The sequence below is a fragment of the Passer montanus genome, unplaced genomic scaffold (assembly GCF_014805655.1).
Source record: "Passer montanus isolate IOZ18808 unplaced genomic scaffold, ASM1480565v1 scaffold3, whole genome shotgun sequence".
Taxonomy (NCBI): Eukaryota; Metazoa; Chordata; class Aves; order Passeriformes; family Passeridae; genus Passer; species Passer montanus.
Window position 1 is genome coordinate 212,958 of NW_024367707.1, and position 26,671 is coordinate 239,628.

Consider the following 26,671-nt stretch of genomic DNA (forward strand, 5'->3'; position numbering starts at 1 on the left):
GTCTGTATTTTAAGGTGAAATTTTTAAGAGCTTGGATTTCTCTTGCAAGGAGAGCGGGTGTTTAAATACATACAAGAACATTTCCTGTGCCTGGTTACTTTCCCCATGAGGTGATGCAATCTGCTTGGGGGCCTGGAGAGATGAGGGAAACAGCATAAAAGGCAAGTCCTGAGAGTTGGTGTGGAGAGAAAATTGAGGGGAAAGGAATAATGGTGGGCTGGAGGCAGCCATCCAAATTGACACTTAATGGAAGGTTGCAAGGAAGCAGTGCCAGCGGGAAGCGTTTTGTCCCTTGACTGCAGTGAGAGGGGACAAAGATGCGCCTTTCCTGTATTAAACAGAAGACGAAATATTTTCCTGTGTCCCGCTTTCCTGAAAACGGATAAGGGATTTGACCAGCAGGTGCCAATAGGCTGCCAGTCGGGTGGCTTTGGAGCAGTGCCACTGGACCGGGTATTCAGGACCTTCGTCCCTCTGAGGATGAGCTACAAAGGAGGGGGCAGAAGACAAACTCCTGCGCGTTTGTCGTCTGATCCCAGGGCAGGGCTCCCGCCCCGCGGGGCAGGCACGGGCACTGCTGTGCTCTGCTGGGCTCTGCAGGGCTGCGGGGCACGGGCAGCTCCGGCAGCACAGCCGGGGCACCCCGACTGCCCTGACCCCGCAGCGACGTGCGGCTGGGCGGATACTCGCCCGGAAAAGTTGGAACCCCGCCGCTGCCAGGGACAGGGCGGCTCGGCGCCGTCCGCCCCTCGCTGCCGCGGGCGGTGCTCCGGGGCCGCTCCCGTCCCGGGGGGGCACTGCTCCCGCGAACTGCGCCGCTCCATCGACCGCGGGGGCGGGGGGCCGCAGCCGCCGCCCCGGCGCTATTTCAGGGCGGGCGGCGCCGCTCCGCACCTGGCCCGGCCCGGCCCCTCCAGCCTCGCTCCCCCGCCTCCCTCGGCAGCTCCTCGGGCATGGCCGAGCCGGGACGTCTCGGCCCCGCTGCCGGCGGCGAAGGGGCCGCCGATGAGTTCCGCGATGTCATCCGCAGCCGCTCGGGTAGGCACCGCGCCGCGCTCCTCCGCCCGGGCGGGCCGGGGTCCCTGCGCGATCCATCGCTCGGGAGTTCTGTCTGTCGGTGCTTTGTGAAATTACTTTTTGTGTTGGCTGAACTTTTCCTTTCGCTGTGCGGCGCAGAAGGGGTTCCCCCGCCGGCTCGCTGGGCGAATCGCGCATCTCGGCGTGACGGGCGCGACGCTCGCATCCGTGTCCCAACAAATGAGTGTCGCCGTGCGGGTCCCCCCCCGGTGTCCCCTACCTTGGGCTGAGCTTGTGCCGCTTGTGTTGGGGGGCAGGTTGTTAAAGCTGTAAATGGGAACAGCTGTAACGCTCCCCCAGAGGATAAAGTTTCATGTGCCTGTGTCGGTCCTTTTTTTTTTTTTGGTCCTGGAAAGAAACCAAATCCGTGGTAGTAAAGGTATTTATAGACCATTCAGCGTTTACTCATTTGCAGTGCAAGTGCATGTGGAGCTGCAAGTTAACTCTTCTCCAGGCTATGTGTGCTTGCCCATTGAACACGCCTTAATATAGTGATGTCCTTAGACAGTTAAATTATTAAAATGACTTTTTAAAAAGGATTGTTTTTGTACCTGTAAAAAACAGCAACAAAACATTTGTCATGCATTACAGAATAATTAGGGCTGCTATGGAAAGTTCAATTTTGAAGTGTTTGGTTGGTAGTAAGTAGAAAAAGTTTCTGTGATAAGTTGTGTGGATGTTGTTTTTACTCTGATAGTGTAAACACACTCTTGCAGCAGAATTTGGTTCTTTCCCACAAAGTCTTTCTGATGTAGTTCATGAAGATCATCTGAGGGTTTTTTTAAATAATACTATTTCTCTATGGTTTATTCTCCTTATAATTACTTTTCCTTCAATTTGGCGTTTAAAAGGATGGGTGTTGCTCATGGGGTGTGGGAAGTGGTGAAGAATTTAGTGGCTGTCTAATTTCCCCCTCCCCCTCCTCCAAAGAGCTTCTTTGGCTTCTGTGTCATATCTGCATCATGAGAATGTGAAATGGGTGATCTGTCTCCGTAGTAATTCCTGGTTAGGCTGGTTGTGTTACCTCTTATAGCAGCACATGTTCCCCATTCCTTACTTAGCTCACTTACCGTTTAGGGGATATGAATTGCAGACTGAGTGCAGCACAGAGAAAAGCCCCCTTCATTTAAAGGCTTGTCCTGTTAGTGTATAATGAAGTATTTGGGCAGTTGGAGGTTGCTGATTGGAGGTGAGAGAACTTGAAGAATAAAAAAAACCCAAACACTTCAGGTCCATCTAACTTCCAGAAAGTGAAGCTGAAGGCAGTAACTTCACTGCTAGATACTTACAAGTCTGAACTGTTTTCTTCCTACATTTTTTCCCATAGCTAGTAATTACTTTTAATGTTCAGTTCGATTTCCCACTTTAAAAATTCATAATTGAGAACAGACGCTCTCTGAAAAGCTAGACAGGAAATGCTACCTATGCATTTCCTAATTATCCCTTATACTTTGTTGCACTTGGAAAGTCTGTTTCCAGATCAACTTCAATGGCAATATGTTAGTTGCATCATAATAAGTGTAAGATCTCAAATGGCTCTAAAATGGTTTTTCAAGTTTCCTGCTATAAAGTAGTATTAGGATTTAGATACTAACAGTAGGCATGGAACAAACATTTGTGCTTCTTAATTGGGCACAATTCCCTGGTGTATTATCTATGATGAATAAGAAACAAAATCAGTTTAAGAATCATAGAATTGCCCCAGATGTTTATAAGCCTGCAGAGATAAGGAAATTCAATTTCCATGGTAATATTCATCACAGGTATACTTTTTGTTTTGTAGTATGCCTCACAGTGATCTCTTACTCTGCTTATCTTCTGCTGTTATTATCTAACTTTGAAATGCATTGCTTAAAATCTGACTATGGATTTGGGAAGCAGCAATGAACAACAAATTAACACAGCTGTTGGCACAAGCAAACTTGAGGAGAACTTGGTGGTATCTTGTTTACAAGCCTCATGATGGGTTCATTTTGGGTTGGGTTTTTCTGTAACTTATGACCTAGGTAAGGCATTTCTGGATTTTTGATTCTGTATTTGTTTGGACATGCATTCTTGAACAAGTTTGGGTTGGATGACTTAGGAGGGGTTCTCAAGCATACTCATTAACACACCTTAAGTCTGTAGAATTGTTCTCAGATGGTACCTTTTAGCTCTGCAGAAAAGATTTTGGGACCCAGTAAGGGTCTTGGTAACTGAACATGAAGCTATTGTAGCAATCTCATGGAGATTTAGGGCACCAGGTACTGGATGAGCTTTAAAAGAGATTGTAAACCACTTGTTTGTCACTGTGTTTATATTAATTTCATGCTTCAGGGATATGCTGCTTTCTGACAGCTCCTGGATAGAAAGTTTGACCTTTGTCAGGTGCAGATCATGTCTTCCCATGGAACCAGAGAAAAGACAGAGTAGAATATATTGCTGTATTTGCTATATCACAATATTATATACTGCGGATTCAAAGTCATATTCAAAAGCTCATACCTCCAATATTTGGTTAAAATGAATGGCTGATGCAGATAGCATTAATTTGGGCATCCTGCTGTCAGTTCTAAGTTAAATGATTGAAAAAAGTAATGAGGATTCACTTTATGTAAGGACAAAATTTTAAAGTTTGTTAGCAACATTTACAGGAAAGTAGGCTCTGTCAAAGATTCTTTATGTATAAATTTTACTGATCAAGTGGAATTTCTTGCAGTGTGTTATGACACACACACACAAAAATAGCAGTAGCAGTAAAACACCTACTTAATTGTTTAAAACACACAAAACAGTTGTACTGCAGAAGGTACCATGAGGCAATTGTAACAAAATTGGGTTTTCCTTGTTGTGTCTCCGTGGGGATAATTTCAAACACTGATGCTAATTCATAATTTCTTGCTGGTACAGAATGGCTTGAGTTGTCTGAGCTTTGAAGATGATTCACACATATGCAGAGCTTTGGAGAGAGGGATGTAAGCTGTGCTGCCAGAAGGAGGGAAGAATTTAGTGGCCACTGCAGGGGCTCTGTTCAGCATGTCCTTGTCATGCGATGACATGGGGAAATGGGTGTAGGAAAGTTTATTTTTGACTCTTGTATATGGCATGGCTGATTCTACTATGAGAAATGTGTTGGAAAATAACCACAAAACCTGAAATCTGAGGTGAATGTCCACGGAGCTTAGCCAATAATTTGTTTTAAGCCTTTTATGAGATGTTGCAGAAGTAACGTTATTACTATGAGTATATTCATGGCCAGAAAATCCTGGGTGCTGAATGCTTACTAGAGGAGGGAGCAATAAGGAAGAAGTCAAAGCTGATAAATTTATTTAAAACATGTGATATCTTGCACAGAGAAGATGGTTAAACTTTGGGGATAGATCCTCCATATCTAGAGGTGTTTGGTCCAGCATCTAGTACTTTTTTGTGAGGTAAGCTTTATTTAAAATCAGGTTACTGGATTCAGCATGTAAATGCTGTATTGTAAAATGTCAGTCATTTATCTTACAGTCTCTTCTGCTCACAGTGGTATTCATTTGAGTCTGTCTGGATCTTCAGTTTAATGCTTGCCATCCAAATTGGGCTTTCCCCAGACCTGATGGACTACCCTGTTTCTTTCTGGTGCAAGACTGAGGCTGAGCATACTCCTTTTGCCCTGTGCAGGGGCACTGGCAATTCTCAAAATTCCGGTGTTAAAGCAGAATCTATGCGGGTCTTGAGCTAAGATTGCTCCAGAGAGCTGTTGAGCTAGTATTAGCAAAGAGGCAGTGTAAAACAGCTGTGAATGTGGATGTTACAAGCTGCTGTCACTTTCCAAATCACTAATAAGCATGCCAGTCTGGTAAGTGTGGATCTCTAATGTATTGTACTTGATGTCATGTTTGTTGAATGCATGGAGACCATGCCTTGGGAAGTGGATGTTGGAGAGCTTAATAAAACTTATCTTCGTGATTTAATTTCTCTGGAAAACATGTGGTTTCCATTTCTCAGAATGTCTTTCCTGGTTGTACAGCTAAAAAGCACCATCCAGTCTCAAATGCATTTGCATGCTTGCTATGTTGAAAGAGCACTTTAAAAAAAAAAAAAGTAAATGCAACCCAAAGCTGAGTGTGAGTGGTTTTATGCAGTAAGAGGAAATCTGCATGCCATAAATACTCTTTCATAAATTTAATGAAGATTTAGATTTTATTACTGTTTCAGAACTTAGTATCTGTAGTAATGATTAGTAACTGTAGTCATGATTAGCAACACAAAGCCCTCTAATTTCTTCAGTTCATATGCAGCCTTCAGAAAAGTGCTTAAGACCTCATTTGTTCTTAACTTATAGTACAGAATTATGCAGATCTGGAGTAAGCTGCTGTTTTAACTTGATGACTGCATAGAAAAATGATTTGGTGTGGCTTAGGATTTGAGTGAGGACTTTATCTCACCCACATTACCTTCTGTTAAGTTGCATGACTTGAAGTTCTGCCTAGAAGACAACTATTTTGTTCTTTATGTACAGCGTAACGAAACAATTGGTAGGAATTGGCACTAAGCAGCATTAACCAAGTTCCCAGGATCTATCCTTGCTTTTCTTTTTGTACTTTATTGCCATTAAAAGGTAAAGATACGACATATAATGGTGATAAAAGCAGTTAAATAGACTGATAATGGTGGTTCTCCTTTTTTTCTATGCTTTGCTCCCTCTGCCTTCCCCTTCATTCATGTGTAAACTGTAGGTGACCAGAACTGTTAGTGCGCATCCCAACCTGGATAATTTGAGTGGGAGACTCTCAAGCATCCAGAGACCTGAGAGAGCTCCCCGGGCTGCTCAGTGCACAGGGATGTGCTGTGCCCGTTTGGCTGAGGCTGCCCTCCACGCAGCGATGGCAGGGCGACGTTCGCGCTGTGTCTGAGGAGACGAAGTGACAGCTGGATCTGCGTGACAAACAAAGTCCGTGCCGCGGATCCGCGGGGACTGCTGAGGAGAGGAACGCTCTGCTGGGCACTGCAGTGCTCGCATGCCGGGGGATGCTCGCATGCCCGGGGCTGGCACGGAGCGTTCCCTGTGCCCGGGGACACCTGCTGCTGCCCGGGGAGACACGGCATTCCCGGAGCGCTGCTGGGCGAGCAGGTAAGGATGGCTCTGCCGAGCGCATCCAGCCCTGGCGGCGTGCTGGTGCTGCCCCAGCTGCAAAGCCTTGGGTGCCCTTCAGAAGTGAAAGGAATTGTCTTCGGGGCTGCTGGAGAGGGGACTTGGCTCTGATGAATCACAACTGGAGCTTGCAGTGAAGGGAGGCTCGTACGTGGTGTCTCTATTCCTGAAGTGCAGCACGTGGGAGGAATTGTGGCTCTGGCCCAAAAGGGCTTTAGGGGCTGAGTGAAGCTACTGCATGAGGGGGAAGTACGGGGTCACAGTCATAAGGCTAATGCATGTGTCAAAATAAATATCTTATTCATAGATAAATATTTTACATACAAAATTCGGGTTTGGATGGATGAACTTTCATATTGCTTAAAGGGGGAAAAAAAAAATCAAAAAACTCTGCTGATGAAACAGAAGGAAAATGTGGATATAAACTGCTCAAAGTAATTCATGGCCTTGCAGTTCATCCATGGTTTTGTGGGACAGTTGTAGCTTGCAAAGCAATTGTAGGACAAAAGCTGCTAGTGATGTGGTAGTAGTATCCTCCTAAAAAAAAAACCAACTCAAAAAACTCTGCTGATGAAACAGAAGGAAAATGTGGATATAAACTGCTCAAAGTAATTCATGGCCTTGCAGTTCATCCATGGTTTTGTGGGACAGTTGTAGCTTGCAAAGCAATTGTAGGACAAAAGCTGCTAGTGATGTGGTAGTAGTATCCTCCTGTACCTCATCCCACTTCAGAACATAGATATAATAAGTAGAACAAACTAGAAATGTTTTGTAATGTTTACAATCACGGCATGCAAAGGCGTCTATGTAGAAGGTGATTTTTAAATATGTGGTTTAGATGAGTAAAATAATTCAATTACTGAAATAAAATTTGACTTGAGTTCAGGGCTTCATTATGTGCTTTAAACTATTGTACTCAAATCAATCTTTTGGGTTTTTTCCAGATAAAATTACATTATGTATGTTTCTCTTGCTGAAATTAAGTTTTAATCTTGTTTTTGTTTTCTTTTACTTTGAGGTATTTCCGTTATGTCTATTATACTTGACAGGACAGGCTGTATTTCTTTTTATCAGAATGAAGACCTAACTATCCACTGTATCATCTGCTCATTGTGGTGTAGCAGATGCCTAACTGTAGGACAAAAAATTAACTTTTGAATAGTTAGGTGGATTTTTTTCCACATCTATTTAAGAATTTAAAAAGCATGGGATCTGGTGTGTTCAGAAGTGCTGATGGCTTGCAACTTTTGTTACTTAGTCATTTCAGTCTGAACAGAACTGGAGGGGATGAAAATCACTATGAAAGATGTCTCAAAACTTAAATCCTGTTAAGTAGTAGTGTCCGTTCAAAAGTAGGTATTTCTTTTTAATTTCCATGGCAAAAGGTCATCCAACCAGCAATTTATTTAAGATTCTAAATTTAATAGGTTGCTCTATAAGTATCTGTTTTTAATTGCCTGCCTTCTGTATATTGTTGCCTTGACAACAGTATTTTGGTATGCTGAGGAGTTCTGATATTTTAAATGTAGATCTAAAGAAATACTATATATGTCTTTAAACTAGCCTTAGACCTGCAGCATCTGTAAACAATTACTGTTTTAGCTGGTTGAGTGCAAGTGGGCTGGCTGTGTACTGTAGCTGGTTCTGTCGTGTGGATAAGTGTTCACATCTTGTCGTGAGCTGTATACCCATTAGACATTAAAGGTAATGGATTTATTTTGATTAAAGTGATCTCCGACTATATGAATCTCCAATTGGCAGAATTTAATTCAGCACTTTTTCTTTCTCTCTAAGAATAATTCACTGACTTGAATCGTGACCTGTTTGTGATTATCAATGGGGGCGGGGGGGGGAAGACCCCTAACCAGGCATTAGGTAATTTTGAAATACAAGGATCTTCCTTGTAAAAAAAAAAAAAAAAAAAAAGCTAAAATATCTCCTACCATGATACCAGTGTATCTCTGTTGTGCCCATTGTTGAATTTTTGCAATTACTGTGAGTAAATTCCCACCTCTTGTACCTGGAACTCTATGAGCAATGGATGTGCTGCTTTGTGTTACCTGGCAAATACTATACTGAATTTCAAGGTTAGTTTTTTTGCTGTCCTTATACTGTGTGAATGGTATCAAGAACACCATGTGATTGAATTATGCTGCAGGATGCACTCAGATACCATAAATACTATTATATACAGAGAGTCTTGGAAGTGGTTGCTGGACTGCTTTTAAAGAGCACTTTGGCTTGGCTATTGAAGCCATAGATTGGATCCTAATTTGAAATATCAACCTGTTTATTAGTGAGATAATACACTGTATAACTAATTTATTGTTTAGAAGAATAGTTGGATTTTAAAAAAATGAACTATAGCGAGTTTGTCATTCGCAGCTTTCAAAAGCTGCTTTTACCTTTAGTTCAGCCAGTGTATGAAGTCCTTATTGAAGAGGGAGTGCACTAATCAAATTATTTAGGATGTTTGCCCTGCTTAGCAGTTTTCATTTCCACTTTGTTGCACCAGGAGAAAAAGTTTAAAAAATGCAATATATATTAGCCTCTGCTGGAACACTGTGTCCTACGTAAGTCAGATAATCATACAGGTAAGGAGGACCTGTAAAAAAAGTTCATCTGGAAGCTTTCATTAAGTCACAATGATCCCAAATAAGCTTTCTGCAAAGATTTTCTAGTAATGTGTTAACAAGCAATCATTGAAGCTAAACTATTATTTAACTATGATTTCTTGACTTTATAATGTTAGCTTTTGCTTGATGATGGAGTCTGCTGTTCTCATTTTCTCTAATGTCAAGGAAAACTTGCTCTTTTGGTGTTTGGAATTTATCAGACTGTTTACAAACAGATTTATATGACATTTCCACTTTGTCAGCAGAAGTAGACTAGCATAATAAAGGTTGTGTAATAAATTTATATGCAATAGTATTTCTGTTCTTGATGGCCCACAACTGCCATGAGCCATCTACAGGAACTGGCTTCAGCCTTGCAGATGGCCTTTAAAGTGTGAAGTATAATCTTCTACACCTATGACCTAAACCTGTTTCATTGGTCTCAAGTGTGCCATTGGACTGTAGGGGCATCCTATCTTTAGGTTTTCTAGCATCACAATCACATATGTTCCTGAAAAAAAACCTAGCAGCTGGGAAAACAAAATCTTCTCTACAGCACTTTTGTTGCTATGTTTTTTTTCCCCACGCACAATAATTAAGCTAATTCAATTAGGCTTTGTGTGATCTTTCCCCTTTTATCTCAAGTGTAATGTTTTGCTGAACACTAGAGGGAAATAACTAAGGATTGGCAACGTGCACTTGCGAAATATTCTTCAGCTGAATGCTGGCTGCCTTCTCAGAAGGATTTCTGGTTGTTGTGGATTTAAACAATTATCATTTCATTATCTGGAGATTTTGCAGAAGTGTCATGGGTCCCTAATTTGCTGGAAATGTCACTTTGCTGTTGGTGTGGTATGAAACTGCAGAGCACTTGCTGCTTGTTTGGGATTCTTACCCTGTGGGCCTCTGCACCCAACAGATGGGTGAAGGAAACTTCTACTGTATGAAGAAACTCTCTAGTCTGCTTTACAATCCCTATTGGATTTGCTAAATTTGTTAATACTTTTTCCTTCCTCTTTGTGATGCTGCTGGCTGGCGACAGCAATAATGACAGTAGTGCTGGGAGATTCCCTGGCCTCTGGGATGATGGCTGTTTTATGGGCTGTTTTTTCATGGCCGTGAAATCCTCAGTAGTGCAGGAAGGAGCTACAGATTGAGGCCTAGTGACACTGCACTAAAATTTGCTATCTTTTCAGCATCTGCATGCTGGCTTGATCAGAGCTGTGCAGGCTGGGTGTAACCTGAGCTGTTTCTGTTGAGGTAAGTTCCTGCAGGTCCAGATTCTGAAAGCAGTCAAGGGAGAATTTGGTTCATTAGAGATTAAAAGAAACACTTAGTACTAATTAGATATAATGGCCCACAGTAAAAACTGCAAGTTTTGCCCTGCCCCTCTGGGGAAAAAAATCCCAATGAAATATTTGTTTGAATGTTACTGGAATGGTAAAAGTGGTGGTCCTTAGGCAGTCTTCTCCCTTAAATAAAAGAAACACTTAGTACTAATTACATATAATGGCCCACAGTAAAAATTGCTGGTTTTGCCCTGTCTCTCTGGGGAAAAAATCCCAACAAAATATTTGTTTGAATGTTACTAGAATGGTCAAAGTGGTGGTCCTTAGGCAGTCTTCTCCCTTTCTGCTGAATTATTCCAATGACCTTGTCTAGAACTGTGGGTCTATGAATTTCAACCAGGTGTCCTGCTAAACAGAGAAGTGAGTCCACGAATGCAGTGATTTGCATGGCAGAGTAGAAAATTAATTCATCATGATGATTGCCATTTGGCTGATAGTTAAACAGAGGCATAGATAATACTAATGCATTCTTCCTGCAAGACTAAGTCAATTAAACCCCATGCAGCTGAGACAGATCTCTTTTCATCAAGATTTCTTTCAAGGCTCATGTGACTTCCTCCACATAACAAATTAGCAATTGGGAATGGAACACCAAAGTCAGTTTCATTCTTTAAACTCTTAATATAAACTCCCTCAGGATACTTTGGGGAAAAAATCAGCTACAGTAGATTTTTTTTTCTCCTCCTTAGGAATTGTCTTTAAAAAAAAAAAGTCCCCCGAATGACTCATTTAGACTTATGCAAAATATTCTGCTAGAATGTTCTTAGTGATGTGATATGTCAGGATTTCAATCTTCTGTTGTAGGGAAGAAGAGAAGGTGTGGTGCACAGACACACAACTACTGCAGTCAAACAACTAATTCATATTCAAAACATAAGCACTCACCAGGAAGAGTTTAAATCTTCTGCAAATCTAGAGTAGGTTGAAAAAATCCAGAGCTTATCTTTAAGTACTCCATTTTTGTGGCTAGGCTCTTTAAACAATTATTTCTGCTTAATTAATATTAACAGTACCTTTCATCTCTTGTAGCTTCTGCAGTTTGAATTATAATTCCAAGTTTTAAGCTATTAATTTCCTGGAATTATTTTGAAAATTATTCATTGTGTAGGTTATAATAAAAGGGGATGTTTTAAGTATCAATCTGAATAAACACTATGAAATCCTAACTTTGTTATGAAAGATAACTTTAATATTTTGGAACAAAAAGAATGATACAATCTAGTATCCTAAACAGATACAGCAGTATCAATCAAACTGCAGAGGTACAATATTTAAAACTTGTGCTTTGTCTGTCATGAGTACTCTTTTACAGATAGCAGAGAGGATTCTTCATTCCATCTGAAACTGAAATAACTTTTCTCTAAGAGCACATGTTCTTTAAGTAAAGCTCACCAAGAACTGAGTCCTGGCACAAGAAGCCCACATTTAGCTAAGCTTGGGATCCCTTGCCAGTGCGTGCCTTGATAGGGACTTACAGGGAACCTTCTACTCAATAAAGGTCTGCAGAGGATCTGTAATTGTTAAAAAAACCCCAAACACCAAACCAACCAAACAAAAAAATCAACAAATACCAAACTGAAAACAACCTCAAAGAACCCACCCACACAAACCAAAAAAACCCAAACCATGATAATAGAAAAATAACCACTTCCACACAGCCTCTCTGCTTCCCAGACTGTGAGAGAAAAGATAAATTAGTTTCCTGGCTGTAGTAGTGTGATATGTTGCAGCTCTGACTTTGCAGTGTTGATTAACTACTTAATCTGCTTGTAAAGGAGGAGGATGAATCTGTTTTTTTATTTCAAAGTGGATGGTCATTCTCTGATCAAATCCAAGCTCACCTCCCAGTCACACCCTGACTGAGCCTCATCTCCTGGACAGGCTTTCACCTGACTTCAGAGGGTGCTTCAGCAGGTGCACCTTCCCCAGAGTGCAGGTACCACTGCTGGCTACCCAAGAGCTTGGCTTTACAGCTCCAGCACATGGAGTAGAGGGTCCTGGTAGAACTTTTTTACACCTTGCTGAAGTTGCTAATGCCTGAAAGAGAAGTTACAGCCTAAGCACAAGCACAGAATGTCTCTTTATCAGAGACTGAGACACGTGCAGCTATCAGCAGCCTGAACTGTAGACTGGGCTAACCTGACATGTTAGTCCTAATTGCTAGACAGTGATCCCAAAATAATCCGGTGATAGCTGTTGGCACTCCTGGAAGTGGAGTACCATGTGAACAATCCTGTATCATAAAAGAGTATGGGATGTGGTAGTCCTCAAGTGACTGAGAGTAGTGGGTGGTGGGGTTTTATAGTCAGTGGCATCCTTGTAGAAAAGGGAGAGGCTGGCTTGTTACAAATGTTCTGGCTGTGGTTCCTTGCCAGAGCAGTGTTAACAAAGGAGCGATGAAGGCTCAAAATAGACAAATGTATTCCCTGTAAATAACAGCATGAATGTGTGATAGATAGTGCTACTGTTGGAGTGCTGAATTAGTGTAAAAAAGTTCTGAAGACATAACTGTAACATTACTAGAATGGGTATATTCTGTGTATTCCTACCTAGACAGGTAGAAAACTTGTAATAAAAAAGATATAGTATCTTAAAAGGTAAATTAATTGACAGTGACTGTATGGGGGAAATAGTTCTCTTCTGCCTCTCATTTGTGTATGATATATATGTATTCTAATTGGGAAAGAAATGAAAAGTTTAATTTCACATCAGATTCCTTATTAAGTATTTTCTTGTAGTTAAATTAGAATGCTGCTTGCAGCAGTTTACAAAGTGCTTGTCAAAGTAAAGAGCAACTGGCATATTTCATGTTTTCAAAGCTTAAAGAACTAAAGAAACCCTGGCACTGGAATTAAACCTGTGCTTTTTTTTTCTTTTCTCTAAATAAGAGTTTACCTGTGGAGAAACTGATTTTGTAGGCTTTTCATACAGCCATGAGTGTGACTGGAATGAAGAGATCCCTTTGGTTATTGTGAACCAGAAATTGCACTGGCTTACCGTCAGTGCATATGCAGCTTATTTAATGAAGTGATGAGCAAAGGACATAAGCCTGAATACACTAAAAGGGAATGGAAGCTGAGTTTTCTTGATATAATTATGCCTGGGATTTGATCTGTTTCTTTCCCTGTCCTGGTGGGAAGTTTATCCACTTACTACTGTTCATAAGAGCTTAAGAATGCTAAATTCAACTGTTTCTTCAATGCATGTATTTGTTCAAATATATTCTGTTCAAGAACAAACCAAGAGATTTCTGGGTCAATTATCAAAAGCAGTAGAAAATGCAGGTGTGTGAAATGTATCCTTTTACATACAGCACGTGTCTGGTGTTTTATAATAAACCAGCTGAGGTTCACATAGTGAGGAGTTTTGAATTTTATATCTGTATTTGCCTTACTAGAATGCTAATTTTCTGTCTCAGTTCTGGAAAGTTTTCTGGCAATGCCACAGGATCACTACGTAAATAATGCTTGAGTTAACTTTGAGTGGTTTCATAGCACATAGTAGATCCTACACATGGTGTTGCCTGGGATGCTTGGAATTGGGTTCCAAACTTCAGTTTTCTGTGAAGTGAATATATTTTTACTGACTTCACTGCTCAGCAGATCTAAGACTTTTTTTTTTTTTTCCTGAAAGAATGCAAATCTAGTGATTTGGGGTTTGGTGCAATCCTGATATATTCAGGTACATGTTTTAAAGCAATAATTGAAGTAGGGTCTTAAAAGAGCTTAAATTTCTTTTAGGATAAAATTAGTGTCTTGCAATATTTAATATCCATTCATAAGAATGTATCTTAAATATTACTGTATGATCTCTTTACTCTTTAAAATGCAAAAATGCCAATTCTAATTAATTGACAAATTAAAAAATTTAAAAAATCCTCCCAAACCACAACAACATAAACCAGTACAGAATAGACTTTATGTTCTATTAGTCAGGCTTACCTGTCTTCCAAGGTATATTAAAACACCTTAATTTAAAGAGCATCAATTCCGTGATAGAACAACTGGACCATGCTTCTTTGCTTAACAGGTAATTCTGAGATATAGCTTTATAATGTTGTTATCTTGATAAATGCTTTTGTCAGAAATATGATACAGCTGTAATGAAATTGTGGTTCAAAACAAAATTTGCAATCATGACACAGCTGTCAAAAGTACCAGTTTAGCTTGACTTTTTTTTCCTTTGTCCAAGCTTAACCAACCAAATAACAGTGAAGGGGAAGGAAGGAGTGCTTAAACAAGATGCAAATTGCCCCATGTCAACACCATGTTTGTTGATCAGAATGCGAGAAACGTATATTTCTGTTCAGGAGGAAACATGTTCTAATTTTGCCATAAAATCATAACCACTTTGTTAACCATGAAAAAAAATAATTTGTTTAAAGTCGTATATCCACTTGGAGTGGGAGAACTGCATTAAAACTGGTTCCTGAGTTTGATCATACTTTATTTGCAAAAAACCACTTATGCATGTGTGTATAAAAAGACATGCAGGGTTGAAAGCTGTAGCCTAGGAATGTACCTTGGAGGTGTGCATGCTTAAATATTCATCCCAGCCTTTGGATTCTGTATTCCAGTTGGTACAACAATCAAGACAAGGAACAGTCTTACCTACAGCCTGATGTGCACTCTACTGCAATGGAGACCAAGGCATAGCATAAAAGATCCAAAGCTTTTTTTGCAGAATTTTGTTTCTGGATGCTGCCACTTTTTCTCAGCATTTCCCTCTTGCTGTGAGTTTCTGTACCAAGTGTTACAGACAAACTCTGATGGGTGCCACTCCCTCTCTATGGCATAGAAAATACAGCACTTGGGATAGTGTTTTGGGAATGTGTGTGTTTTGGTGGCTTTTTTCTCCACCAGTACCATCATCAGATATGCATTACCAGTTCTGAAGCCCTGCCAATTAAAATTTGACTGTACTTGAATCCCTGGGGTTTTTGTTTTTTTTTTAATCTCGAAGAATCTCACATTCATTATACACTAAGAGCTGAAAAATAAAGGGTAACCAGTGTTTGTTTCTTTGAATTCTGTCCATGAAGTTCTCCACTCAGGGACTTGTCTTCAGTGATTAGGACTGGGAGACGAGGTACCAATTTTTTAAGTCCTTGTACAGTTTTTATGATGTTTTCAGGGACAAAGGGGCATGTTGGCTTCTGAAAGTGGCATAGTTTTAATCCTCTAGCAAATGTTAGTAGTGGCAAGCCCTTTTGGGGCAAGGGGCTGAAAGGAGAGATCTTGGTTGAAGAATACTAGGAATGGTTCTGGAGAAGCCTGTGTCCTGTCCAGTGCTACACAGAAGTGTCCTGGACTTCCTCTTCATCATACAGCATATTAATAATTTTAACAATGCTATATGAAAAATTAGAGTGAGGGTTGTAGAATCTGTAGTTCATGGGAGCGAAAAGAGTGAATGCTTTCCAAGAATGGGAGTGGATTTTATTCAAGTGACCAAAAAAAGCTAGAAAAACATGGTGAAAAATTCTGAAGTACATTTGCAAGATAGGACATTGCACATCATGGATTTCTCTGGAACACACACAGAATACACAAACTTCTAGAATCCTCAGTGTGACCTTTCAGAAAAATAAGGGGGAAATTGTGCAGATGGTACTGCAGCAGTGGATGTCAGCTAAACTGGCTCAATATTCAAAAGAGGAGTATGGAGCTGTAATTTAATTGTACAAAAACTTGAAGAAAAGTTTAAAGAAGTCTTTGTAAATGAGTATTTTATTTGCAGAACCACATCTCCAGCTGTCAGGTTTGACAGCAGATTATGATACTAATCCTACTTAAATGGTTATATAACCAATTAGTGGTAGGTGTGATGAAATCAGTGTAGCCATGAAAGAGTTTAGCATTCAAGTAATGCATTGTTTGTGGAGAAGATTGCATGGTAAATGTTCTGGATTAGAATTTTGGTCATTTTCCTGTGTTTGTATCTGTAATTCTGAAGTATGGTGTCTCCTCTCAGTTGCTAAATGCATTGTCTGTTTCCTAAATATAGCTATGTATGATGCAGAAATCTTAAATAAAACCAATTCTTAGTCCTATAACTCCTGTTCCAGAATGTGGCCAGCTACTTGACAAGACATGGTGATTAATTGCTACAGCTAGTTTGAGGTTAATAAACTTTTGTCTAGTAGTGAGAGAAGTTTAATATAGGTGAAGATCATGTAAATAATTGCATAGCATCAAAAATAGGATCTCACTTGCTTCCTAGGATCAGCCTTGCCAGAAGGGACTAACACACTTCTGTTAACAATTTTCCAGGGATATAAAAAATGGAAAGGTAAGTTTGGCAGAGTGAAAATACTCTATGGAGGATAGTGAACTGAGCTGCTTCAGTTTATAGATAAACAATGTAGGTCACTTGTGGCTGGCCTCCTGAGGAGTACCTGGCCTTTTTGAGATTGTAAATAGCTGATACTTCATGAATGCTGCCTTGATAACATTGTATTTATCTTAATTGAATCTTGGAAATAATATGGTTAGAAGATAAAGCTTTTTAAATCTCATGTTTGCTGTTATATTCTCTTGTCAGGATCTGTGGGGTAAATGTTGAAATATGAGCACTCTGAGAGTGAAGGTTTTGGAGACCATTCCTTTAATGCACAACATCTCAGACACTTGGACTGTCACAGGGCTTATTCATTTAAAGCTTTAGTTGTATGTCTTGGGGAATATACTGGAGCTTGTGAATATAGTCAAATTTACCATCACATTTGAACAATTACTAGTCAGTTTTAATGTTCAGTGCTACAGTGAGGTAGTTAATCTGATCAAACTGCCTTTTTAAACCCAGCAAAAAGCCCTCTTTAATTCAGCAATATTTGAAGTGATGATGTCAAGATTGCTGTGTACTTCTCTGATGGAAGCTATTAAAGGCAGATCCAAATGATTCAGGTGAAATTCTGCTTCTGCATCCATAAGGATTGACTGGAAATGCAGTTTGGCTCCACATTGATAAGGATCCCAGAATTCCTCTTTCATATAGTAGGTCAAATTTTTGTTGTCTATTTTATTTGCAACTTGAGATCAGTGTCATGTTGCAGTTTAATTTAAACCCCAGTTAGCTGTGCACGAATCCCAGTTACCTGACTTCAGGCAGTGATGAGGTGGAGCTCTTTCCTCCCTCCAAGCCTGTTAGTGCAGTTCAGGTTTTGATTGAAGGCCAGCTGTAGCCTGTTTTCTGGGGGTGGTGTAGGCATAAAGATTATTGGTATAGGGCCCTACAAGCCTGTTAGTGCAGTTCAGGTTTTGAAGGCCAGCTGTAGCCTGTTTTCTGGAGGTGGTGTAGGCATAAAGATTATTGGTATAGGGAAGGGAGGATTTCCCAGTCTTTGGTCTGCTTTACAGTTTTGTGGTTTTCAGCTACATTATCGACCTATCTGCATTCCCTTACAAGATATGTACTCCAGCACAGCAGTGCAAGTAGTTCAAGTTTAATAGCTCTTGCTGGAGGAGGTTAAGAAGAAAAGATATGGAAAAATCTATTCATCTTTAGAAAGATTTTTTTAAGTGCTTTTCCATAACAAGCTATTTAATTATTTAATGCAATGTAAACATAAACAGATACTCCTTACAAGGAATAACTGCATTAAATATCTGTTCAAAGCAGATGCATATATTTTCTAACATGGCAGGAGGACTGAAAGGTACTTATCTAAGGAAGAGAAAATTTAGTCTATAAAATGATTGAATAATAGATATGTAATTTTCTAGCTTGCATGCAATTTCTGAGCACTAATGGCATTGTAGACCTCATAAGCTTTGCAGAAGAGTATTTTAAATCTTCAAACTCAATGGGGCACATATAAGTTAGTGTACATACACAGGAATATATTTGCATTGTGACTCTCAATCTTGCATACATATGTGCACAATTGAGTCTCTCACGAGGAATGTAATTTACAACTTAGTGAAATTCTCTAGGCTATAAATTTCAGTAAGCAGCTGCTTTTTCAAGGTTCATGTCCTCTGTGCCTTTGTGTAAACCTGCTTTCTCAAATTCTCCTCTCCCTGAACCTCTATGACTTACAGGAGACTAATGGGGGCATTCCTTTTGATTTATAATCTGTGCTGTAAATTCTCCTTGCAAAACCCTGCTTGCTGCCCCTCTTTTTTTAATGCTTCCTATAGTGCACTTTGATGTGTGGTAGCTTGTTGCCACGCTGCTGCTTGCCCTGAGTGACAGCCTTTGCTCTCACTATGGCTGCCCATGGCTGCTTCTCACTTGAATTTCATTGCTAGGTGATGTATTTCTGGTTTGAAGCATGTGGTCTCAGACATCCATGAGACTCCTACCCACAGTTACAGGGTTCTGCCTCTCTGCTCCTGGTTTTTGCATGGGCAGTGCTGGGTGGCAAGAGGAGAGTTTAAAATATTCTTAGAGGGAATTGGTAAACTGTGAAAGCTCCAAAGACTTCTTTTGTCCTAAGCCTCTGTACAACTTCTCTTTGAAAGAGTTTGCAAAAGCTCTTTCTGGTTTATGAAGTCTGTGAAATCAGGTTTTCCCTCTAGAGTCTGATCCCAGCTGGATCTGTCCCTTTAAAAGCTCGTGTTCTGTTCCAAATTCCATAAGGTGTGTTGCAGTTGACTTTTCTTTCAGAAAGGGCTTTATATCACTCTAGCCTGTACTCCCTTTGAGTCAGTTATAATCAGGAGTAGAATTTATGTGGAGCAGTAAATTGTGATACTGTGTACAACCAGCTGAAATTTGCAATGGCTTATCCATGGAATTCTTCCTGTGAAAGCTGTTTTGTACTCCCTCCCTCCCTATTGCTCATTACTGCTCCTCTGGAGTCTAATTTCAGCCACGGAGAAAATGACTGAAAGAAGGGTGAAATAAAGTTCTCTACTGGAGTTAATGCTTTTATATCCACTAACTGTATAGCTGGCCTACTTGTTGACATAAAGGAAAATGTCATGAGGAAACAAATAGCAAGCCCTGGTGGTTTTGCAGCACAGCAGCCCTGTGACAGAGGAGACTGCAGTGGGTGTTGTAAGATACTTGCTTGCTCTCCTCCCAACCCTGCCCCTTGCCCAAATTACAATGCCTCTGATAAAACATTACCCTTCTTAGTCTTGTGATTTTTTTTTTTTTAATCTTTCCTTAATTTTGATTTCACACCTATTTATGATCTCTTTCCCTGCTGCCTTCTCTGCTCTGGAATGACTGTGTTGCCTTCTGCAAAATACAAATGGAACTAATGTCAAAATTCGGATAACATAAAAGAGCTTTTTAAAATAGATTTTTTCCTAACTTCTGTGCTTCAAGTATTTGTTTTACTACTGGAAACAACTCAGTGTTTTTCTGCTTTTTAATCCAGAAGAGCTGCAAGCTTAATTTTGAGTATATTCATAATACTTTTGAATGTTTGGGGTTTATTGGAGCAATTAATATATAATAATACCCGATGTATGATTAATTTTAATGAATTTAAGCTGATTATTTGCAGTATAGTGAATATTGTAATTAGATGTTGTTAATTAAGCATTCAGTTGTAACTGATTCAGCAGCACTGGTAGAGCTGCAGGTATGGTCAGCCTTGTTTTGCTGTATTTGTTCTTCAGCTTTACATGTCATTGTCTTATAGAAGTTATCTAATTGCAGTACAATTGCAAACAAATCCAGGCATTTAAGAGCTTGAAAATGATCTACTGGATCAAAGCACAGTAGCTGAGCCCTGTTTTGTGCATGTGTATCATTGCATTGCTGCTCCTATTGAGATAATCTTGCATAATTTGATTTTGTGGGAAATGTTTTGCTGTTCACAACTAGCTGTTATCAATTTGAGCTGTGTGAAATAAAGACTGTGCCCTCGAGTCTATGGCACTGACAATGAGGATCATTATGAAGATGGCATATGATGATGTTAGTGAGTATGCACTGTCCTTACAGAATGAGAGAAATTTGAGTTTCTTCTATATACTTTGCATGAGGCCAGAGGTACCCGTGCTTATTTTTAAAACCCTGAATGGTTTTCCTCTTGTAAAATAATCACTTTGATTGTTTTGGACTGTGTTGAGTATCTACTTCTTAGCTCTGAACACAATTACTAGACTGTACTAGTCAGAAAAAAAAGTCAAAAAGAAAAACCAGAAGAGATGATAAATTCTGAATATTTATAAATATTTAAATAATTCAATATATATTGTGGGTAAAATATTTAAATGCAATGTGGAAACCGAGGGCACTGGGAAAATTTCTCTGTCTATTCTGGGGTGCCCTAACCCCTAGGGGAGCACTGACTTTGACACTCATTCATGGAGAAAGTTTCCTAGACTTCAAGATAGACTGGAATCCACAAAAGTGTGAAATGGATTATAGAGAGTAGTATAGGTGTATAACTTGGTGAGAAATTTAGGTTTTGGGATTTTTAGTGTGGATGGATGGAAGCAAGGTGAAGGGCACAGGGTGTTGTCCTGGGTTTCTTCTTCATGCTTCTTCTTCCTCCTTCTGCATGGGTTTGGGTGGCATTTTGTAACTGGGCAGAAAAGTCCTCATTGGGGCTCTTTGGGATCAGTTATTGGGTTAAAAGGGAAAATAATCTAGGTGTCAGTTCTTAATTGGAGAGTTTAGTCTTAAAAGACCTTGTAACAAGAGATAGTTATCCATTTTGTGCCTTCTAATGAAAAGCTGCCAAAATCACAGTAGTGAGACTGTTTTACTGATAAGAAATAATAAACTCCTGAGTCCGAACATGAACTACCGTCCCAAGTGCCTTCAATCCAGACCCAGAGAGACCAACTGGTACCCCCACAATGTAATATGCAGCACATATCTATGATGGTTTTAGCTAGATTTAGAGATGTAATATAATTCTGTTTGCCATATGCGATTAGTAGCGCTGAGAAGGAGACAGTGAGCCTTTGCTTCAAGCTGTCAGTCTCAAGGAAAGTGTGAAAAGCTCTGCTCAATTATCCATCATTAGCCACCACATTTCCAGTGGGGGTTTAGTATCCCCGCATTCTATCTCTGTTGAAACGCTAGTAATTCCTCAGCTTTGTTTATTCATGTTATGCTGCTGAGGGGTCAAATTTTGAGTTTTACTCCGTGGTCAGTTAATGAAATCCATCTGAGAACAGACAGGCAGGACAGTAAATATCCCCAGCCTTGTGTTAATCTCATTAATGCTTCAGTGCTTCAGTCCAGCATTGCAAGAGACTAGCTTTGTCCAGTTAACAGCTTTGCTGTCTGTCCTAGAAGATGGCCATGCCCTCCTTGCACTCTCAAGAACTCACGTTCATCCTGGTTATTGTCTACTCACTTTCTTAGTGCCTGTGCCTCAGGGGAAGAGGAGGCATTGCCCCCACTCTTTGGGTCTCAGAAGCCTGTGCAGATCCACTGGCAAGGAGGTGGGCTCCCTGGCTTCTCCCTGGTCACTCTGCTTGGCTTTCTGCAGCAGTCCAAGCTAGCTCATCTTCCAGGCCCTCAGAAAGATACACTTGCATCATTAAATTCCAATATTTTATGCATTTTCGTTGGCTGATGTTAGTATTTATGAAGCACTTTCTATTCAGAAGTTAGGGCAACATGGAACACCTTTGGGAACTACTGTGCTATTACTACCTTGCCTTATAGATGAGAAGGTAAATTGACTTGCCAAAGGCCATGCAAAGTCTCTAAGGGAAACAGAAATATAGCACAGATCCATCAGTGGGTCCTTTTCCCTATGCAGTAATACCTTTGCTTTAGATAAAATAAAAAAAAATTGGAAATGTAAGAACGGGAACCATTAAAAAGTAATGCAAATGCAACCCATTTTTCTGGTGCAGTTATCACAGAAGCAACCTCAAGAAAGCACTGTGCAGTGAGTTCCTTTCTATTAGTAAATTAATGCCTCAAGTGTGCCATTTGACTTCCTGCCAACTGAGTTTTGCTTGATGTTGAATGAGCTAGAGGCAGGAATAGTAAGTCCTGTGCCACTCGTGAAGCCAGCTTGGTTCTGTAACTATATGTTTTTCATTTTGTTTCAGTGGTTTGGTCCAAAATAGTCTCCCTGTGGCACCTAGAAATTAGATGTTTATGAGTATGATCCCACCTACACAGAGTGGGAACTGATTTGCAGTATCTGTGTTGCTAGGTTTTGGCAGGTTCGTGTAGAAGAAAACAGCTTTGATCAGCAGAGAGAGAGAGAAAGCATCCCTTGTATGTATTTCTCAGTCAGGGATGAGTACCCAAACCACAGCAAAGAAATGAAAGGATAATTGGTTTGAAAGTGGAAGTTTTCATCCTTAAAACTATGTTTGCCCTGTTGGGTCAGTGCTTGGTCATTTACAGCTCTGAGATATGATAAAGCAGGAACATATTTTACAGGGAACAGCACCTTTTAAAGCACCAAAGATCTCACCCTCTGCTACTTGCAAAGCTCCCCTCTCATATAAACCCTCGCAGCAGACATGAGACATCAGCAGTCTGAAAAGGAGCCACGCTAAGAAACACCAGATCTATAATGTTATATTATTGATGTGCCTTCCCATTAAGTACTCTCTAATCCCATTATGTTAGGATTGTACAGCTTGAGTGCAGTATTTTACAGTACTTAATGTGCATCACATAGTTGCATTACCCAGTGTGAAATTAGATAGGTGTGTAGTGCTTGCCTTGCTTTTGTTATTAGAACAGGATCTACACCTTGTTTGAAACTTTAGGAAGTGCTGCAGATCAAGAATCACTTGTTAGCTACGTTGCTTTTTGTCTTGCTTTTTAGCTTTCCCACTGTCCTTCCAGTTGTTGTTCATGGCTTTTATAAAAGCTACAGCTGAAATGCTCAACAGGAATCTTAGGAGATCCTGAAACCCATCATGCTACTTCTCCAAACCCTACTGGTACCTGTTCCATCTGAGTGAGAGCTGAGCTGGAGGTCACTGATGGCTGAGGCACATGTTCCTGATCTTATCCAGCTTCTTTCTCCAAGATTTGTGCTCTTACAGAGCTAAATCATCATTAGATGGGGAATCAGTGCTGCAGGAACATAACGATAGCAGGAACTTTCATAGCTTCTGATTCTGTGATCGCTGTGTAGGGACCTCTGCTTACTGCTTTGAGATGCCTCAAAACTTCAGAGATGTTGAGGCAAAAGTGTCTGTTCCTGCTGGGATGAGAAGTGACGAAGAAAGGGAGGTGGATGGAGCTGGGAGAAGAGTTGGCGTTGCATCTGTTGTTACCAGGGAAGGGAGAGGTGCTTCTCTCTCTGCTGCTATTTCACAGTTCCCAGTTTCTCAGCAGTAATAGCCAGGAGCAAGCCTGATTTTTCTGAATTCCATGTGCTGGGAAGCACAACAGAGCTGTGGGTGTTTTTGCTGGTGGGGCAGGCGTTTAGTTGCTAATGGTTGTAGCTTACCATGCCTGGCAGTGTGCTTTTTTTCCTAGCTTAGTTTTAGGCTTCTCCCAATTAAAGAAATGAGACAGAAGGAGTTTTCTGTGTGTGTGAGAACTTGGGTCATCCATAGGGATAAAGAATTAACTCCTGTGGCTTAGTCAATAATTTCTGTTTTCTCTGGGATGATCCTGGGGAAAATAAGAATGTGCTTCTCATTTCCCACTACCTTTGAAAACAATCTCCATACCCCCTGTGTTTAACCTGCATTGACTGAATGTTAATCAGGGTTTATTCCCAGGTAAGTGTTAAGAATTTATGTCTGTATTTCAGATTTTGCATGGTGTGGTTTCTTTTTATTTTTACAGCTAGTAGTTCTCTGAATTTGAGTATGAAAAATAAAAACCTTTAAAATTCAATGTGTCTCAGGTTATCCTTGCCTCCATTTCTGCCCTAGTGCTGCTCTTACTTTTTATTCCCATCAGAGCTCAGTGAAGTCTGCTTCCAATTTGTGCTCTTTCAGAGAATGGACCTATTCTTTCTGGCAACTTTAAGTAACTCTGATTGTTCAGTCTTTGTATTGGCTTGATTGTGTTCTATAGTAGTGTCATGGTTTCTGTAATATTCTTTTTTTAATCGTAGGATGACCAGAACAGTAAAAGCAACTGTTCAGAAGACTAGAATGAGTCTGTAAGGTGTGTGAATTGAAATACCAGAGGATCTGATATTATTTTTTTCAACTTTTTATCTGAGTACTCTGTCAAGAGATGATGAGTACCTGGATCTGGAGAGATTCTAAACCAAGTGATCTGCTTAGAGAATGTGGAATATGGGAAAAAGATGAGTTAGTAAAAAAAAAAAATCACTTGATCCTGGCTGGTTTTATTTTTTTTGTCAACAGCTGTTTAAAAATCTGTTTACTCATTATGTTTCCCATCTAAGTTGAAAACATATCTTTATTTTAAAATAAAGGTGTTAAACTGTGTTTTAAGCTGGAGCAGGTGGGATTTGAAAGAAACAATTTTCCAATTAGACAGTTGAGTCTGCAAATATCTGTGCAAGTACCTGCCTATGAACATAAGGTTGTCTGTAGACAGATTGGTCTGCTTTTTTGACTGTGTCTGCCTTCTTTCTAAGCTGCCACTTGAAATAACTGCTCTTTTAAAATTGGAACAAAATCTAGCTTTCTAGCTTGTTTTATCAGCTTCTCATAGGCAGGTAACTTAGTGAGCTCAAGAGGGGATCATATTGGTAAATAATACAGTTTGGTTTATAGTCTGAGCTGCTTAGGCAGTGTGACAACAAAGTTAAAAACATTAAAACATCTTGGAAATAAAACACTGAAGATAAAAGCTGCTAAGATACCCATTATTTAATGCTGTTTATGTGCTTATTTTTTTCAAATAAAAATGTGCTCAATTCTTTTGAAAGACGCAAAAGCTTAAACAAGTCTCTGATTCCTCAAGTGGGGAATTGTAATTAAAAAGACTGAGTGTCTGGCCTTCAGTTGATTCAACAGTAGAAGTAAAGAAATTTGCTGGAAAGTCAAAAAAAAAGTAGGCTTATAAGTGAGTCATATTTGACAAATTTTTTTTTTTTAAGTTAAAGTAACATGTTTCCTTCAGAAATCTGGCTGTTAGGATATCATAATTTTGTACTTGATTTGGGAAGGCCACCCTTGATGCAGAATGAAATGAAAGCTCTTCAGCAGCTACATTGTCTGTTTCTGTCTGAGTTTAGCTCCAGCTCACAACAAGTACCAGCCCCCACAATGGTGGGGTGGAGAGAACAATCAGGAAAATGACATGTGGGTGGAGGTAGTATAGTTATCATTTAAAATAATGTAAAATATTAATAATGTATTATATAAAATAAAAGGGAAAAGAGAAGAGTAAAAATATGAGAGGGTAAGCACTGCTTAGCAACAGCCAAAACATCAGTGGGTTATCCAGCAGAATTCTTATCCCAAACCCCCAGAACACAGCACTGTACCAGCTACTAGGAAGAAAATTAACTCTATCCCAGACAGAACCGGTTTTGGTCACCACAATATAAGAAAGATGTTAAACTATTAGAAAGTGTCCAAAGGCAACCAGGATGGAGAAGGGCCTCGAGGGGAAGCCGTGTGAGGAGAGGCTGAAGTCCCTTGTTCTGTTCAGCCTGGAGGAGACTGACTGGAGATCTCACTGCAGTTACAGCTTCCTCCTGTGGAGAAGAGGAGGGGCAGACACTGATCTCTGCTCTGTGACCAGTGACAGGACCCAAGGGAATGGCCTGGGTATGTGTCAGGGAGGTTTAGGTTGGGTATCTGGAAAATGTTCTACCCACATGAGGATGGTTGGGCAGTGGTCACAGAACCAGCCTGGCAGAGCTCAAGAAGTGTTCCAACAGCACTTTCAGACACATGGGGTGACTTGGGAATGGCTCTTTGTAGAGCTGGGATGGGACTTCATGATCCTTCTGTGCCCCTTCCACTCCATCTTATTCTGTGATTCTTTTGTTTTATGCCAGACTAGAAAAGAAAAGTAAACCCAGGATGTTTGTTATCTATAGACAGCTGTCCAAAAATACTTGCACCTTGCATCTTCTATCTGGCATAGAGGCATACAGCAGTAAACTTTTAAAGAAGTGCTCGTTTGATATCAGCTTAAAGGAAATGTGTCAACTACTTGGGACAGGGTTGGATGTGCACTTGTCTAATTATCTTGGACAGCAGTGAAAGCCATGCATTTGATCCTGCCTATTAACAGACAGCAGGATAGAATTAGGCAGGTAGACAAGTCTTACAGAGATGGGAAATCTTACAAATGTTAAATTTAAATGCCTGTTGCTTGTGTCTGCAATCCACCTTCAGTGGATGCTTTGACAAATAGGCTTCAAAGCTGTCTGAGGACAAAAAGTGAATGTTTCAGAAGTACTTGAAATCTCATTTAAAATATTCACAAATACAAATTTGTGTTCTTTTAAACTAAAGAAATTCTGTTAATATAATGGAACACTTAAGACTATAAATCCTTCAAGGATGTTGTTAGAAGCAAATTTTAACATGGAGAGAAATAAACTCCAGGTTCTCAGATAGCTGAAACAGAAAGTCTGCAAAGATGGACAAGAATCAGAGGTATTTAAATGAATATTTTATATTGGCAGGAAATCAGAATTTACCCCGTTTGCTTCTCAGAAATGAATCTGA

General features: G+C 40.1%; 1 protein-coding gene across 1 annotated transcript in view; it reads left to right on the top strand.

Annotated features, from left to right (window-relative positions):
- Nucleotides 1-738: 738 nt before the first annotated feature.
- Nucleotides 739-26,671, top strand: part of DMD (dystrophin) — a 1,159,435-nt gene continuing 1,133,502 nt past the window's right edge. Inside the window, exon 1 of the mRNA XM_039714180.1 lies at nt 739-1,038. Within this exon, the coding sequence (XP_039570114.1) occupies nt 954-1,038 (85 nt within the window). The 5' untranslated portion in view covers nt 739-953. The remainder of the gene's footprint in view (nt 1,039-26,671) is intronic.